Source organism: Cynocephalus volans, chromosome 2 (assembly GCF_027409185.1).
Source record: "Cynocephalus volans isolate mCynVol1 chromosome 2, mCynVol1.pri, whole genome shotgun sequence".
Classification (NCBI taxonomy): Eukaryota; Metazoa; Chordata; class Mammalia; order Dermoptera; family Cynocephalidae; genus Cynocephalus; species Cynocephalus volans.
The window spans coordinates 82,544,474-82,562,235 of record NC_084461.1 but is presented as its reverse complement, the minus strand read 5'-3'; the positions used below and the strand labels follow the sequence as shown (position 1 = coordinate 82,562,235).

The window sequence follows — 17,762 nt, the reverse complement described above, 5'->3', positions numbered from 1 at the left end:
CACGAAAAAGACAAAAAAAAAAAAAAAAAAAAAAAGTCCACATTTTATAAACATAATAAGCTTTCCATAGTCTTGGGGTAACAATCATTTGTTAAGTACTGTTTTATCAATTTTTTCCAGCTTAATGCTATACAGAATTGCCCTGCATTAACTATCTTTATACAAATTTTCATTGAGGATTTTTCCCTGGGTAGTACCAATGTATTGGTATTGTTTGATGTTTTCAGATTGCTTTCAGAACATTCCTACCTCATAGAGTTGTTATGAGAATTAGAATAGATAAGTGACGTAACCTAGCTCCTAGCACATTTACTAGCACTCAGTTGGCCTTCAATAAATGTCAGTTCCCTTCCAACAGATAATGATTTTTAGAATTACTTTGACATTGTTAAACACTTTCCATTAACTTAGATGTGCATAGTCTCAAAGCATGCTGTGCAATGGAGGATATAGTACTGGGACTAATACAGCTGATCTGGTTATTGGGTTGACAAGCAAAGGGAGTGGCTTGCAGTCCAAATCCTTGATCTGAGGCCAGCAACAATTCCTAAAGAAGTACAATATGGTAGACAGATCTTGGGGTTGGTGGGTAATACATAAAGTCAGGAGTATAGCTCCGTATCAGAGTTTGAAGTAAGTTTGAGGGAAGGATCCAGTTAGGTAAGTTAACAAGGTTCCAGACAGTTGGGTACAAATCAAAACAAGCTGAAGCCCATGTGAACTGGGCAAATTCAAGTTTTGCAAACTTTCCAAAAGCAAAATGTTTCAGTATATATAACAGTATTTTCCATTTATTGAGTGCTTAAAGTTTAGTAAGTATTGTCACCTTTTAAAAGGTAAAATTTAGGCTTAGAAAACTTATGTAATTTGCCCAAGATTACACACCCTACTAGGTGACAGAGTTGGAATTCAAACTCAGGTCTGACTTCACCCAAAACCTTCTTATTTCTATCATGCAGCGTTTACTGCTTTCACTTGGATTACATAAAATGTTCATTTCTCTCAAAGATGTGTGCAAATCACAGGTTCTATTTTTCTGTATTAAAGCCTTTTAAATACAGATAAATCTGTAGGACTATTATAAAAATTATTTGGAGATATTTATAATTGTTTTCTAATTTTTTTATAAGTATGGGCACTCTATTATGAGCTATAAAGAATAACATAATGAAAGAATTTATAAGGAAGATAACCAATGACACTGATATTTTGTCTAACTTTATCTGAAGTAACATAAGATACATAGGCTATAGTATAAAAATATAATTAAACACAAGCCAACATATTATCACATAAGGTCAGAAATATAAAATAAGAGTGGCAGGGTGGGATTTTCTTATTTCATCACCTCTGTCATTTTTTACTCTACTTTTAGGGAGAGGGACATTAAAAAAGACAAAAAAGACTTTGTTAGCACAATACATGGAGTCAGTTATGCTTTAAGTGTGGTAAATATTAGCATGAGGAATGTTTTTACTTGTAGATGTGTTAATTTTATAGGATGCCTAGGAAGGAGAGAACTGTGAAAAAGAGAAGAAAACCAGGTGAAACCAATTGGGATCTAGGACATCGGAGTGGACTGACGGATAAAAAGAACCAGGGGTGGGTGGGAGTGGAAAAGAGGGAAACAGGGAAGGGACTACCAAGTGATCCTCTGAGCTAGACTCTGATGGCTCACTATCTTGATAGGACAAATAAAGTGTTTCATTATCTCATAGACTACCAGAGTGTGTGTTCATCGTTGTCTAATAAGATTTTCTTTCTGGCATTGGGCATAATTATCTTAAAATGTTGGGGTCACAATGGTGGGAAGCAGGTTCCCTTTTGTTTAAGAGAGGTGTGTGTGGCATGGTGGAGCGTGTTCTCATGCAGATTAAGGACTAAGGGCAATGTGAGAGCCAGGGATCTGGCAGGCTTCACATGCTAGAAGAATCTTCTGATGAAGATTTCTCTTTCCCAAACAGTTCCCATGAACAGAACTCCAGCAGCCACAGCTTTGTTTGCTGAGAAACTGGTCTAGCTACAATTAAATATAAGGACTTCAAATTAAAGTGGAATTTGAGTCAACCAACTCTTAACTCATCCACGCTAAAATATAACTAGGTAGTCAATCAAGTCTACATGGACTCAAGTTTTTCCCAGGTTTGATCAGGGGAAAATAATGGTCAACTGAGTTGGGAGGGTACTAGGAAGGTGAAGAATGAAGGGAAAAAGGCTAAGATTATAAAGAAGACAAACCAAAGACTTGATGGTTTTATCTGGGTTTGACCTAGTGATCCTCATTTGGGTGAAGGAAAAACAATCTGTTCAGAAGTCTTCATGAATTAACTGCTGGTGTTTCTTTTCCATTTGGCATAATATGCAAAGCATTTATTTTTAAAGTATATGCCAGCAGTTAATGTATTAATTCTTTTCAGAGGGAGCTTTGTTCTCAGATGATCCATTGATTGAAGCATCACTACCGAATTTGGTACAAAATTCTTCTTATATTGTAGAACTCCTTAGTGTGGTTTATTTTTCAATCCCCCTCACTCCTCCTCTTATGCCTCCAAACATTCTTGTTCCTCCCACTGCCAGAGTGACTTCAGAAGCTTCTGTAATGAGTTCTCAGAGGCCCATTGTGTAGTAACAAAGAGTTCCGGCAGTGAGCTGCAGGTTCTGTTCTCCTCCGCTTTCCTGAGTGGAAGGCTGCCCACATCCCTTACTAATGGCAGAGTAGGACAAGAATCGCCCAGGACAAGAAACTTGCTAAACACTAGGAAGCCAAGCAAGAACTCATCATGCCAATCAAACCTATTGGGTGGATATGTGGGCAGGTGTTGAAGAGCTTTTCTGGAAGAAGTATACACCAACTTGTTGTAAAGGGGATATGGGTGTGGGAACAACTGGGAAAAATATTCCCTCAGGTTCCCTTGCTTTCCATGTCACCAGGGGGTGGGCCCAGAGTTCTATGTTCTTTTTGAATCATTCAGGGGATGTTTCTAATTTTTTTCCCCCTAACCTCTTTTGTTTTAGTTGAGGGGATCCAGAAAGCAATCATGGACCTCGTAGATGAGTTTAAAGATGAATTCCCTACCATCCTAAGATTATCACAGTCTAATCAGGTAACGTAATTTCATGACTTTCAAAAGGAATACAAAATGTGTGTTGTATTTTTAGTATCATACCAATTATTTAACCCTTGATTCTGAGATCAGTACTTGAAGCATAAGAAAACACTAATTTTGTCTCAGGTAAAAGAATATTAAGTCTTACTAATTGGGAAGGATCTATGGAAAGCAGAGATTGTGGACCAGGAAGTGAAGGAGACACATGAGTTAAGTTTTGTGTCAGCAGATTGGAAATCTGGCAGTCTCTCACAGCCACAATTGCAATGTAGTTTACTTAAGATTTGCTTAATGTGAAATCAGAAAAATACTTAGATTTGCTTTGGCTAAAACCTATGGCAATTAAATCAGTGCAAAAACTTAACTGAGATAAATTGTAAGAATGAAAAGATAAATACAGTACGGGTGCGTGTTTTAATGTGGAAAGAAAATAGTGATATAAATATGAACAAAGTGGACCAGGACATGTATATCTTTTAGACCTCTGTTCCCAAAAGAATTTGAAACAGGTAAAGTATTGGGAGTAGAGAAGGAGGGAGGCAGAGAATTTTGAAGACATATAGTCAGGAGAAAGTTACATCTTAATTAGGGGACACATGTAACCTAATTTATTCAAAGGTACACAGCTCTTAATGGAAAAGTGTGTTTCAGTAGTTTTTAGCCACAGTTGCAATCAAATATGCTATAAAGTTACATGGTGCAGACAATCTGCTTATCCAAACATCAGACTCTTGGCAATGTCAAACATGAAGTACATAGCCAAAACCTGGAAGTAAACAAAAAATGCATTCAGAGTAACCTAGTAATCACAAAGTCTACCTATTTCATTTCAAAGAGGAGGTATTAGAGCTACCCTTAACTGTTCATCCAGACAACTGGCCATCAGATATTTACTAAATACCCCACTATTGCTTGGGACTGGGCAGAGGGAATACAAAAGATAAGACATGATCCCTTCAGCCAGTGAGCCTAATGTAATGGAGACAGAGTTGTAAACAAGTAATTGCATTAGAATATGGTAAGTGTTATAGAGGTGTATCTAATTCAGAAGAGTGAATGACGCTACTTAGGACGATCAGAGAAGGCTTCATGGAGGAAGGATGCTTAAATTGGGTCCCAAAGGATGAATAGGAGTTTTCAAGGTAAATAAAAGGATAAGGTATGTGGGTAAGGACAGGTAAGAATATTCCAGAGAAAACAGTGTGAGTTAGGACAAAAAATATGAAACAGCATAGTATGTTTCCAGAATATCGAGTAAATATGAATAAATGGCATGTAGGATAGTAGAAAATTAGGGAATATAGCCAGGAGTCTGAGTATGGAGGCCTTTGTATGCATGTAAAAAAGTAAAAACGACTGGACTTTGTCTTATTTATAACACAAATATTAGTCATTGAAAGGTTTAGAACATGAAAATGACTTCCAATTTGCACTTAAAAAGTACTTCTCTAGCGGTAATAAGGTCTGAATGGAGGCAGAGCTTCTAGTAAGATTCTGTTGCAAGTAACAGCTAAGAACAAGGACAATGACATTGAGAATAGGATAATGGGTTGGATTCAAGAGATATTTAGCATGTTTGGAAACTGACAGTGTGAGATGAGAGGGATATGTAGGGACTGAAAGACTCCGGACTTCTTAGGTGACTGAAAGAACTAGGATAGAGGAAGGGCAGATTTGGAGGTAATGAGTTACAATTAAGAGGATCACAATTTAAGAGGTGATGCCACATTTTGTCCGAGCTATGGAGTTGAGTTGTAAATTGGATATGTAGGTTGGAAACTCGAGAAAAGTCCAGGCTGAAAATGTGTATTTAAGAGTCATCAGTGTATAGTGTGTAGTTATAGCATAGAGTTAAACCAAGTGTATAACTAAGGTGTGCAGTTAAACAAGTATCAGTGCTCAAGAAGACAGTGTAGTAATGTGAGGGCACTGGATAGGACCCCAAGAAACGCCAGTGTGTAAAACAGTCAGGGGGGAACCAAAGATAAAACCTGAATGAAGAGAATGAAGATACATAAAAGCCAAAGGAGTAGAGAAAACAAGGAGAAAGGGGATAGCAGTCATCAAAATCCCCAAAGAAGTCAAGTGTGGGATACATTTTTCAAAGTTAACTTCCATGTCAGTAAAAATTAAGCTAATGCTTAGTGGGTAAAATTTTTATTAGCCAGAAAATTTACTTCTATGGAACCCCTCGTTCACCAGTATTGCTTGCTATGTATTTAAGCTCTTGTTTAGCAAAACTAATTTTCTGGTCTTTGATCTGAATAGAAGGTGATTGCTGTATATGCAAATTATTCAAATTACTAAGCCTATATATTTCTAAAAATATAAACTGATAGGCATTCTTGTTTACCATGGAATCACTTCTGAGTTTTAACTGTCACAACCTGCTGAACTTTCTTAGCTAGGGTAGAGTTTGGGGACTTGTAGAAGTGACTCCCAGAAGATGTAACAGACTCCAGCAGTCTCTCTACTTTTATAGCCAATGACTACTGAATGGCCATTGTACAAATCAGTTTCTTGTATGGGGAAAGGGGAAGTAGAGTTTACTGCAGTAAACTGAGATGAGAACACTGATGTGTCCTGTAGGATAAGACAATAGCCCTGTGGGAAGCAAACAGTTCCAGTCTTAGTCATCACAGGAAGAGGCAGGGCATGGTAAGATGGGAAACCAGAATTCCAAAGGCTGGTCTTAGGCTGCAGGGGGAAGCAACTGCTTTCTCCCTTTGGCTTTCTCTCTCTCCAATCCAGACTTTGAGAAGAGGTGATATTGAAATGTAGGTATCTGGATGCACAGTGGTAAGATGGCAACCGGATGGTGGTCAGCCAAGTAGGATAGGAGAAGGCTTAAAAGCTGCAAAGGGCAAACTGGATTTTGTAATTCCGTATCTTAGACTCAGTGTCTATTTGCTTCCCCTTTTTGCATTTTCCTAGCCTTGGTCTTCTGAAACATTGGAGACTTTTCTTGGCTATGCTCTGGAGTGGAAAGGGAAGAGATGAGCAGTTGTTCCTGCTTGGTGTAGGATGAGCAGAGATAGGCCTCAAAAGCCATTATGTCTTCCTAGTTGTGGTCTTCTCACTACCGCCAGCATTAGAAAATCTGAGGTTTTATTTAATAAAAGAAGTTGCAACTTTTTAAAATAACTCCTTTTATCTCTTTCTACCCTCTGAATAGCCTCATTATCACTAGAGCCAAGCACAGTTTGTAAGCATGGTGAAATAGATTGGTTTCTGATCCCCAAAGAAAGAATTCTGTGTTCCTATTTCCAACTTATTGAACTCATTCCTTATAAGAACTTTACCTCACTCGGAGAGGAGCATAAAGTTACTTTATTTCTCATTTTCCAAACTCATTTTTCTCTTCCCACCATTTACTTTGAAGAATGTATTACTGAGGTTGGCAAGAAGTTTTAGTTGTTAGGGGATGTTATAACACATTTAAAGTTACCTGCTCTTTAAAAATCACTTATTCAGAAAACATTGCTAATACTCAGTTGTTAACTAGATTACTTATTACTTATAAAAAGTTAGATTGTAAGTGCTGCAAATGTTTTTTATTTCTAGGATGATCCACAGTTTCCAAACATAGAGAAAGGAATGGTTTGAAGAACACTTAGAGGGCTTTATTAATTGGGTTGTATTTTAAATCTCTAAATTTTGCGATTAGTATTTAAATCTTTTCCCCCCAGGCATTTATTTATTTTGGAAAAAAACTTTCTTGCTGGCCTGGAGCAAAAAAAATATTTGATGGGAATGATGGTGGAATTTTTATAGAGAAATATACCCAGAATAATGGTTATTAAATAGTTTTTCATGACTAAAGATTTTGAATGAATTTTTCTTTCTGGGCCTGGGGAAGTTAATTTTAAACTCTTGGCTTGAGGTGGTGGCTTCTGAGATCCAGTCCTCTCCACTCCCTCTGTATTAACCAGCCCAGACACCAATATCCTCAGTATCTACTTCCTTTGTAAAGAGTAATTTTTTAAGGTTTATACTTGCAAATGACTTCCATATGAGGACTTTAAAATAGTAAAGCTTTAAATCTGAACAAAGAAATGTTTACTACAATTGGGGAACTGAAAATTTTTAATTCAGATTATCCTTACTAGAATGAGAAAAATCTTCTGTGGTACATGGGGTCAATTTTTGTGAGTTTTTAATTATGAAAGATGATTATGTATTTTTTCTGTTATTATTTTGCACTTAATGATATACTAGAAAATTGTGAGAACATATTAGAATCCAAGCCAAAAATTTGAATTTTTACATCTGTAAATGTACTCTTCTGAATATCCTATGCTTGCTTAAAAATATGGGACAAAAACTGCTGAGGATGCACCAGTGATGTCTGGAAATTACTTGTAATGGTATTGGGGTTTCCAAATGTAACGAGAATAGAACTGTAACTAGAATGTTCTATAATTCAATTATGTTTTTGTCTTTGGTGAGTTGTTTTGTGTGGAGCACTATCATTATTATGAAAGTTACAGAGTACATTGTGCACTGAAAACTTTCTGGGTGGTTTTTAATGTAATATTTGCTATATTTTCTGATATTTCTCAATACTAGTTTGTTACATTTTCTAATACTCTTCATTTATTCATTTGGGCAAATATTTATAGAGTACCTACTATATGACAGACACTATTGTAGGCATTGGGGGAAAATTAGTAAGCCAATAGATATAAAACACAGCTTTCATGCAACTTACATCCTTGTAAAGTAGAAAAACAGTAAACAAGGAAAATAAATAACTATATAGTATGTTAGTGTTAAGCCTTAGGGAGAAGAAAAAATACTGTGGAGAAGGAATATGAAGTAGTAGGAGTGTGGAGATCACTATAACAGTTGATGCTTTAGGTAAGGTGACCAAGAAGGTTTTAGTGGGAAAGGGATTCTGAATTGAGGTTTGAAGGAAGCTGTTGGGAAAATGGAATAATTTAATCAGGTCCCTTCACCTGCCCATCTGGTTGGGGGTGGTGCAGCACAATTCATTGTAAATTTGTTCGTGTGTGTGTGTGTGTGTGTGTGTGTGGGTGTGTGTGTGTGTGTGTGTGTGTGTGTGGGTGTGTGGAGTTAGTGCACATGCACGGTGCTGTGAATTGGCGGGTGTCTGCCTCCAGCATCCACCCCACATGGCCATGCTCTGGGACCTATGGCTCCAAGGACCTTTTTACCAGTTACCTAACTCATAGATCTGCATGTGAGGGGTCTGGTGACCCAGGCTGTTGTGTGAGGGGTCTGGTGACCCAATCTGGACAATGGGCTTGAGGGGTCTGTGAGCTCCAGACCCAGCCCTAGCTCGACAATTGGCCCAGCCGGCAGGATTACAGGCAGGTAAAAGAGCACGACAGAAGCAAGGGGGCAAACCTTGGGATACCTGAGGAGTCACATTGCACAGGTAGTGCAGGGCAGTGAGGTGGAGGTGTTCCTAACGAGTTTAACAAATAGTGAGGGGGAAAAGGGAGAGAAAAAGACTACAAGGCCAGAGAGGGAAAGAAGAGGTCACCTTTGTAGGGCTTTGTAGACCATTGTATGTACTTTGGCTTTTACACCGAGCGCAACAGAAAGCCACTGACACAGTTCAGAAGAAGCAAGATATGATCTGACGTAAGTTGTGTTGGATCTCTCTGGCTGATGTGTTGTTGAACAGAATGAAAACAGGTAAGGGCGGAAGCAGGATAACCATTTAGGAGGCTAATCAATAATTAAGGTATGTAGATGTAATGGACTGGGTGTTTGTAGTGGAGGCAGTGAGAAGGGATCAAGTTCTGGGACTATTCAGAGAAATAATTGAATTAAGATTTGGTTTTATAGATGTAGGGTAGTAAAAAGTTAAGCTAATAGGGCTGGCCATGGCTCACTTGGGAGAGTGTGGTGCTGATAACACCAAGGTCACAGGTTCAGATCCCTGTTTAGGGACGGCTGGTTAGCTCACTTGGAGAGCATGGTGCTGACAACACCAAGTCAAGGGTTAAGATCTGTAGAGCTAGGGCTGGGTCTGGAGCTCACAGACCCCTTGAGCCCATTCACAAACCCTTCATATGCAGGTCTATGAGCTAGGTAACCGGCAAAAAGGTCCTTGGAGCCTTCGCTGAAGTAGGAATAGTCTTTATTCAGCACACACACATCTGAAAGCTAAGCAGTCCAAAGAGAGAAACTCAAAACTCAACTGCTACCAGCAAAGTCCAAAGAAAAACAGCAGCTGCCAGCAGAGAAAACATGCTCTACTCTATTTTTAGACGCAAGCTCTGCTGCCAGCTCTGCTTCACAAACTGAAGAACACACAATAGCAACAAACTAAAAAGATACATTGGTGCACATGTGCACTAACCCCACCCACACACAGCTTGTTTACAAAGAAACGTGTTGCACCACCCCCAACCGGACCTGAATCGAGGGAGCCTGACCAGACTATTCTGTTTTCCCCACAAGATCCCCTTACAAGTCATCTTTTTAATAAAGAAAAAAAAAAAAGTTGAGCTAATAGAAATTAGAACTGCTGATGACAAGGAAATGGGCGTGGTTCCAGAAAAAAAAAATAAAGAGGAAAATCTAGATATATATTGAAAGAATGTAGCTCAAATAAAGAAATCTGGAGCAGGATTGTAGAACCAGTCTTATCAACTGATGTAAGTTTCTTTTGGTAAATGACCTTTAAGTACGTTTGTGTGTCTCTGAGGTGGTGGTCGTGGTGGGGAGTTGCACTGTCTCTTCTGGCATTTGCTGACGTGCTCAGATGATGACGATGACACGAGGAATTATCTAAACTTGTGCACTTTGCAGCCAATTCCAGCATGCTTAGGCCAAGAGTTTTTGTTTTTGTTTTAAAAGGGGAAAATAAATAAAGACTTATTAATTTGGGGTCAACATTTAAATTTACACAGATGTTTTGGTATGAAAATGTATAGCATAGAGAGCAGACAAGGGAAAAAGCTGGTAGCTCAAAACAAACATACTAACAAACAAACTTTTATTTAAAAATTTCCCTACTAGAGAATAGTAGCTACTAGAGATTGATGGGGTGAAGGGAGAGAGGGATGGGGCAAGAGTGGTCAGTGGCTGCAATGTAGTATAGAGATGACTAGAGGCAGGGAAAGGGAAGGGATTAGGGATGGGGGAAAGGTTAGTAGACCTGTATAAAGTTACAAAGTTACAGTTAGATAGGAAGAATAAGCTCTGGTGCTTTAGAGCAACAACAGCTAATAATATTGTACTGTATATTTCAAGATAGCCAGAAATGAGGATCTTGAATATTATAAACACAAAGAAATGAATGTTAAGGTGATAGAATGCTAACTATTCTGATTAGATCATCAGACAACATATGCATGTATTGAAACAACAAACTGTACCCCAAAAACATGTACAATGAAAAAAATATATTAAAAAATTTTTCCCTAGTAGAACTAGTTAAAAAAGTTAACTCTCTGAAAGTAAAAGTGAATTGAAATCGTCATCATCATAAATTGGTGACCTTTTTGAAAAGGAAAGTCTCATTCTACATGTAAAGGAATGCAAGTAGCTTCTCCTCTCCTGTTAACTTCATACGCCCAGAGCCAGGAAGAACCAACCCGGTGTCAAGATTTGCTTTTTTATATTATTCTTAAAAACAATGAGGAGTTCTTCTTGGGAAAGAGTTGATTCCGTGTGTTGTGGCAGGGAAAATAAAGGTGGTCAGAAACATTTTTTTTTAAAGTTACAATTCTTTCAAAGGTATCTAGGAAAGTATTAAAGAAGGAAAGCATTTTTAAAACCATGTAAAGAAGCACAGTCATCAAATTGTAACAATTGAACTTTAAAGGGAAACAAAGACGATATTCATTAAGAACAGGTTGAACTGTCCTAACAAGCCTTGAGTTCATGCTGACACCAAACTGGAAAAGATAACACAACGTATGTTAAAACATTATTGTAATGCACACTTGAATTTTTAAAAAATACTGTTTATAATGAAATGCTATATTTTCATCAACTCAAATTATGTGAACCCTACATTAGACTTTTGATTAACAGGTTATAAATTATGAACAGGTTCATTTTTATACAGAGATAAAAATTTAGAAAGACAGTGTAAAAGAGGGGGAAGATTGAATGGATTGATCTAGTGTGGAGTTTGGGGGAATGGCTCAAGATCGGTTAATACTAACAGATATGCGAAATCAGTGAACCCAGGCCAACCGGTGCAAAGCATCGAGATTTTGTTAAAAAAAAAAAAAAAAAAAAAGGAGAACCTCAGAATGTTAAACTTTTGCCACTGCAAAACTGAAGGGTCTCCCAAGCCCTGAATGTTTGAACAAGTGGACAAGGTTTCAGTAAATGTGGAACTGCACACATCCTCCTCCCGTTTGCCCTCGCAATATAGCACTCTCCTTATGATAATAAATTATAATGAGAGAAAACACAGGTAAATTGTAATCAGAGTAACATCAAACTTATTCCAGCTGCTCCACCTTGAGGAGGAGTTGGGAGGGGTCCGTGCAGCAAAGCATAAAGTCACAAGAGAAATTAAATCTGTATGTACAGAAGCTTTGGATACTGCAGACAATGTGGGTTCTCTCCCAAGGGTGCTCACAAGTGCTCCCACCTGCATGTTACTTTGCTTGTTCTACCAGCTGTATAATTGCTTTTAGGATTGCTCTCCTATAAAGTGCCTTGGAATTGTAGCAATTGTAGCAGCCCACAATTTAGATTGCATTCTTTACTGTTGACTAGTAGGGTTGAGACCTCAGGTGAATTAATGAACTTTTCCAGTAAAGTTAAGAGATTAAATCACAATAGGACACCAAATGCAAAAATACATCCTCATTGGCAGGCTAGAACAGCTTTTGATGATCTCCAATGACAAGTGCCGAACAGTAAAACAAGTACTGAACTTTGATGAAAAAAGAGCAATACTAAAATTATTTCAGAATAAAAGTTGAGGCATTTAAAATAAATACATTGTATATTAGTTATTAGACAAATACATGATGCTTATTGTAAGCAAAATTTTCATTTAAAATATATTTTGTATTCATATATTTAAACTCAATAAAGAAATATTAGAGATGCCTAGTTGCTTATTTGTGTTATTAACTAATACTTTTTCCCAAGCTTTATACTTAAAAGTCAGAATAACATAAAATTATTTAAATAAATAATGGAAACTACCCTTGCCATTGCCTGGAATAAAATCTAACCATGTCTTAAGTAATTTCCCTGTGGTTCACTTTCTGGTAGAACATACAGAGAACTATATGTAATGTGTTTTGGTAATGCCATACATTTTTTCTATAAGAATGCTGGTAGAATTTCTTAAGTTTTTAGGAGTAAAATTTTTAAAAACTTGTTAATTAGTATACAGGGAATTTGTTTTATTTTTCTTTAAATTATACATATATATTACATATACTGTATGTTTGCTCTATTTCATCATTTAAAATTTTAAAAGTAAACTGGGAAAATACTTGTAACAGTTTTAAAGAAGTATTATTATTTAAATAAGTCAAACATTGAATATGTTTGAATAAGAATTCTTGTGTATTTTTGAAAGAGCTCTTTTAAAAATCAATGCAAAAATGGTATAAATCTAGAGAGAAAAATGAAAAATTATATCTTTTGGCTAGTTCCTTTAAATCTGGCATTTTTCCTAGGGAAAAATATATTCATATAATGATTTAAGGGCATGGGGGGAGGAATCAATGAGTTGTATGGGCATATGTAACTATTGGACACTGAGTATTTGCATGGCACCCTGAGCACTGTGGTTGTATGGTACTCAGTCTCTGCCAGAAGTAGATTTTAATAATGCATTGTTGAATCACGCATTAATGACTTTTCAAAGGCTTATTTTTTCAGAAAAGAGAATCCGTGCAGAAAACATCTAAAGTCCGAATGGCTATTGCTTTAGCCAAGATCAATCGGGGAACATTAATTCAAGGATTAAACAGCATATCCAGATCCTCCAAATCAGTGGCCAAACTAATGCAGCCTCAGCTTGTATGTAGACTTTTGGAGTTAAGGGACATATCTCATCGTCTACTGAGGGAAGTTAATGAACCAAGACAACCCCTATATAACATGCAGGTAGGCGAGTATTGCATTCACACAAAATGTGGATCCCTTTTTAAGAAATGGCTTTAAATTTGCAAAATTTGAAAAGTGACAGTATAGTGCATTTGGTTGTCCTACATGTAAAACAGATATACTTGGGTAAGAGAAATGAATAGTTGGGCCTTTTCTTAATACAGTATATTTCTCTGGTTTAAGTCTGAAAAGGGAAGTAATGTGGACCTTTTTTTCTAATTTATTTGATTGAACTGTATGAAACTGTCAGTTTCAAATGGTTCAACCTAAATATAAACATGCAAATTACCACTTATGTCAAACCTAAAAGAAATACTATAAACTTAAAAATGGTCATGTTTTGTTCCTTTTTACCCATAATCTTGTTATGTGTTCAAGATAATCTTTGTTTGACATGATATATTGAATATATTTAACTATAAACTCATTTGGATAGACTCATCAATATCCAGGTACAGTTCAGATTACATTTTCTGCATTGCTTTATTGAGGCTCTGTTATATTTTGTTAAGGATAATTGCTCTTAAAGCTTTTTCAGAACCGAATTTTTTTTATGTATATTTTATGGCACAGAACTCTGAGTTTTTCAATCTGAGTTTTTCAAAGCATTCTAAATTTTCACTACAAAAGATTCAGAATCTTGGAAATCTGACATCTAAACTCAAGAGTGAATTGATTTGAACTCTTGTTGAAGATGGAGAAAATCGAGTTCAAATTGGGTTAAACCAAAAGGGTAACGTATTAGACTGTGTAAACAATCCAGACTTGTAAGATTCCAGACACAGGGGGATACAGGTACTCAGATAATGCCTTCCGGATCCACTTTCTCCATTTCTCTCCATTACTTGGTTCTGCTTTCTCTATGGTGACTCCATTCTTAGACAGGCTTTCCCCTCATGGTTGCACACCCTTCCAGGATGAATTCCAGCAAAAAGGAGAGTTCTTTACCTAGCTTTCCTGGCAGATTCCTCAAGCTCACTCTTAGAGAATGGCTTACCTCTAAGCCAGGGACATGGGATGCACTGATTGACCTAGGACTTGATTCCTATAGTTGGGGTTAGACCTCAGTCCAGACAACATGACCCAAGAGGTGTGGAAAGTGTGAATCCTCAAACAAAAATTTGGGTTGTTTCAAGAAGATAACATGGATACCAGTTATGTAGGAGTTATTCTTTAACCAAAGATTTTGACATTTCCAGAAATCATCAGATATTTAAAATATGAATAGCCTGAGAACACTATTTATAAAAGGCTCCCTTCTAATACCTGATGTCTGAGAAAGTAAAAAATCATTTGTGTCTGTTCACCACTGGATTCCTCTAAGAACTATAGGCTGTATTCCTGTATCTTTAGGTCATCAATAAGAAACATAGCAGAACCATAAGATCTTAAATTCCCACTGAAATCTCTTTTTGAATCTAATGTTTTGGTTGCTGTTTCTTTCCTTCCTTTGTCCAATGTACAGTTTTTATAGAGGGTTGATATAAGAAATGTCCTTTGAAAAATATTTCTGTATTTAATATGAAATCATGTTTAAAGACCCTGTCCCTTGTGTTATTCAGAGTCCTCCTTTTTGCTTCTCTGCTAAATCAGAGCTGTGAAGAACATGAGATTTTCTACTATCTGCAAGTTAACACGTTAATCTGCCTCAGTTATACACACACACACAAACACATACAGACACAAGAACCTTGGGTCAGGGACACAGATTGTTTATTACTCACAACCAAAGCATCAGCTAGAGCAGTATCTTGTGTTGGTTCCCTGTGCATAATTCCCAGAGCAATGTGATGAGGGCCACATGTTACCTGTGGGTATGGTAGGTTGTGTTACAGGAGAGAAGAGCCCTGAAATTAGTAGACTCTGAGCTTTTTAGAGGGACGTTGGCATATCTTCCCAGCTCCCCCTCCAGCAAGAGAGATTACTCACTATCCTGAAATCTAAGTAAAAGTCTTGGGGGAGAAAAGGAGAGAGCTTCGACTTTAGTGTGATCCTGTGATGTGTTTGGGGAGGAACATCTCTAGATCTCCCCGGAGGGATTCACTTTCTCTAGCTTCCAGGCTGTTTGCTATTCAAAAATGTCCTTTGCTCAGAAGGCCCCATCTGTACAGAAATGAGAGAAATCCATGGAGTCGGTCTCCCCCAAACTCATGAAAATGCAGTGGCAGAAAAAAAAAAATCTATCTTTTCAGTTGAACTTGTGTGTTTCCTTTTATCCAGTAATGAGAACTAAAAAGCATGTGTCTGCCTTTTTGCCTTGACTGCCAATGATTTTCTGGGGTGAAATTAGAGCTCAATTGTGATAATTTATTCCAGGAATACGAGGTAAAAGAAACAGGCTTAGGGACTAAGTGACTTGTGCAAGGCCCATATGCTGACTATGACTATCTCTTTTGACATCAATTCAAAATCAGCACCTGTGAAATCTCTTCTCGTCTGCTCTTGTTCTAATTGTCTTAGAATCTAGCTTTAATTTTAAAAATTCTTACCAATGAAATATTTCAAAATATACAGAAAATAATTGACCCAAATTGAAACTGGTGGTAAAATTTTGCCCCATTGCCTTCAGATCTCTCCTTTCTCAACTAAGTACAATCAACCATACCCCGCTTCCTTATCCTTTCTTCTCTATCAGAGGTAATCATTACCCTGAAGTTAGTGTGAGCATTTCCATGCATACTTTTATATTTTCACTACATTGGTATGCATCTATTGATAACATAGAGTGTTCTATGTATATTTAAAATTTATATAAATGATGTTATACAGTACTTATATTTTAGAAACTTCCATTGTTCACTCAACATTATTGATATATGTAGCTATGGTTTATTATTTTAACTTACCTGTGATATTCTATTTTAAGAAAAAGTAATCCACAGTTTATTTGTTAGTGGACAGATGACCAATTTAGTTTCCAATTTTTTTCTATTATGAACAGTGCTTCAGTGCATGTTCTTGTAAATGACTCCCTGCCAGTATGTGTGAGACATTCTCCGGGTATACATCTAGAGGAGGGATTGCTGGCTCATGAGGGGTATCTTCGACTTTCCTAGCTGTTGTCAAGCTGCCCTTCAGGAAGAATGCATTTTCTTGGGAATCATTGTGATTCCTGAATGTGAGAACTTCTTCAATTCTGGAAATTCTTGGCTATTACTTCATCAAATATTGGCTCTTTCTCATTTTCTCTAATCTCTTTTTTTTGGAATGCCTATTAAACATACATTGGACCTTTTCATTTTATTCTTTATGTCTATTTAACATCCTCATGTTTTCCTTCTTTTTCTCTTTGATGTGTCTTGAGTAATTTCCTCTGATCTAACTTCCAGTTAACCAATTCTCTCCAGCTGTGTCTAATATGCTTTTTAAACTTATTCAGTGTATTTTAAACTTAAAACATTATATTTACCATCTAGAAGTTCTACCTGGTGTTTTCTCCAAATTTCCTGCTTTTTTCTTTTCAAAATGTCTTCTACAGGTTTATTCCTTTTTTTTCAAAACTCTCTTTAGTTATTTTAAACATACTTATTTGAATATAGTCATTTTAATGATTGTTCTTTGAGGTATTTGGGGGATGCTAATTTTTCTGACTATTATGATCTATATTGTGTCACTTATAGCAGATAATTTCCTTATGTTTTATGTTTTATAATTTTATTTTAAACTTCAACGTTTTTTTTTTTTTTTTTTTTTTTTTTTTAATAGAAATCTCTTCTGACCTTGGTGAAACTTTCCTTCTAAAGGAGCTTTGATTTGCTCTGCTCCCGGGGTATCAGCAACCTGGGACCAATCTTTAAGTTTTTTCAGCTTAGATTTTCCCACATCACAGTGACAGGATAAACTCAGACTTCTGTATAAGGTGCAGGCTTGGGGCTTTAATCTCTCATGGGAGAATTCCAGCCCCAGGTGAAGATCAGTTTCCTTACTTTCTTCCTGTACTGCAGTTGTTTGAGCACCAATTTCACTGACACTGCTGCTCTGCAAAGGCCCAATCCCCACCTCACGTTCATCCAAGTCTCATCTTCAGTCTCTGTATTACAAACTCAAGCACCCAGCCACTGTGTTACTGGGATGGCCCAGTAACATCCCCAGAGTTCCTGAGATATAAGCATGCGCACTTGCTGCTCTGGCTTTTTGTTCCTGGCATGGGGGGTTTCCCTCTCTTTTTCATAAACTCAGTCTTGCATTACATTTTTTTTGTGTTTAATTTTATATATAACTTCTAGGTGATTTGTGTGCGGGTTTTCACATTTGCTCAGTCTGCCATGTTGTTGACACCAGCTGTCCTTCAGCTTTACTTCTTGATGTCTTCCTTTACAAGTTTTAATATACAATAGTGAAATTTCCTTTTGGAAGTAAGTGAAATGTAATTCTATTTTTTAATTCACTCAACAAATATTCATTGAAAACCTGATATGTAGAATCACCATTTTGGGTACTAGGGATCCAGGTATGTCTCTCCCTTGCCCTGTGGACTGTGGGCTGATAGGAGGTAAATAAGCTGACGATGTCAGTGGAGTGTAGCAAATGCAGGATCGAAGTGTGCTAAGTGCACTGTGGGGAGCATCAAGAAGGGGCACCGAGTTC

At 37.0% G+C, this 17,762-nt stretch overlaps 1 protein-coding gene across 1 annotated transcript in view; it reads left to right on the top strand.

The window, feature by feature from the left end:
- The first annotated feature begins 2,780 nt into the window (after positions 1–2,780).
- Positions 2,781–17,762, top strand: part of SPATA9 (spermatogenesis associated 9) — a 31,908-nt gene continuing 16,926 nt past the window's right edge. The window contains exons 1-3 of the mRNA XM_063086347.1: positions 2,781–2,841; positions 3,016–3,104; positions 12,948–13,175. Coding sequence (XP_062942417.1) covers positions 2,781–2,841; positions 3,016–3,104; positions 12,948–13,175 — 378 coding nt within the window. The remainder of the gene's footprint in view (positions 2,842–3,015; positions 3,105–12,947; positions 13,176–17,762) is intronic.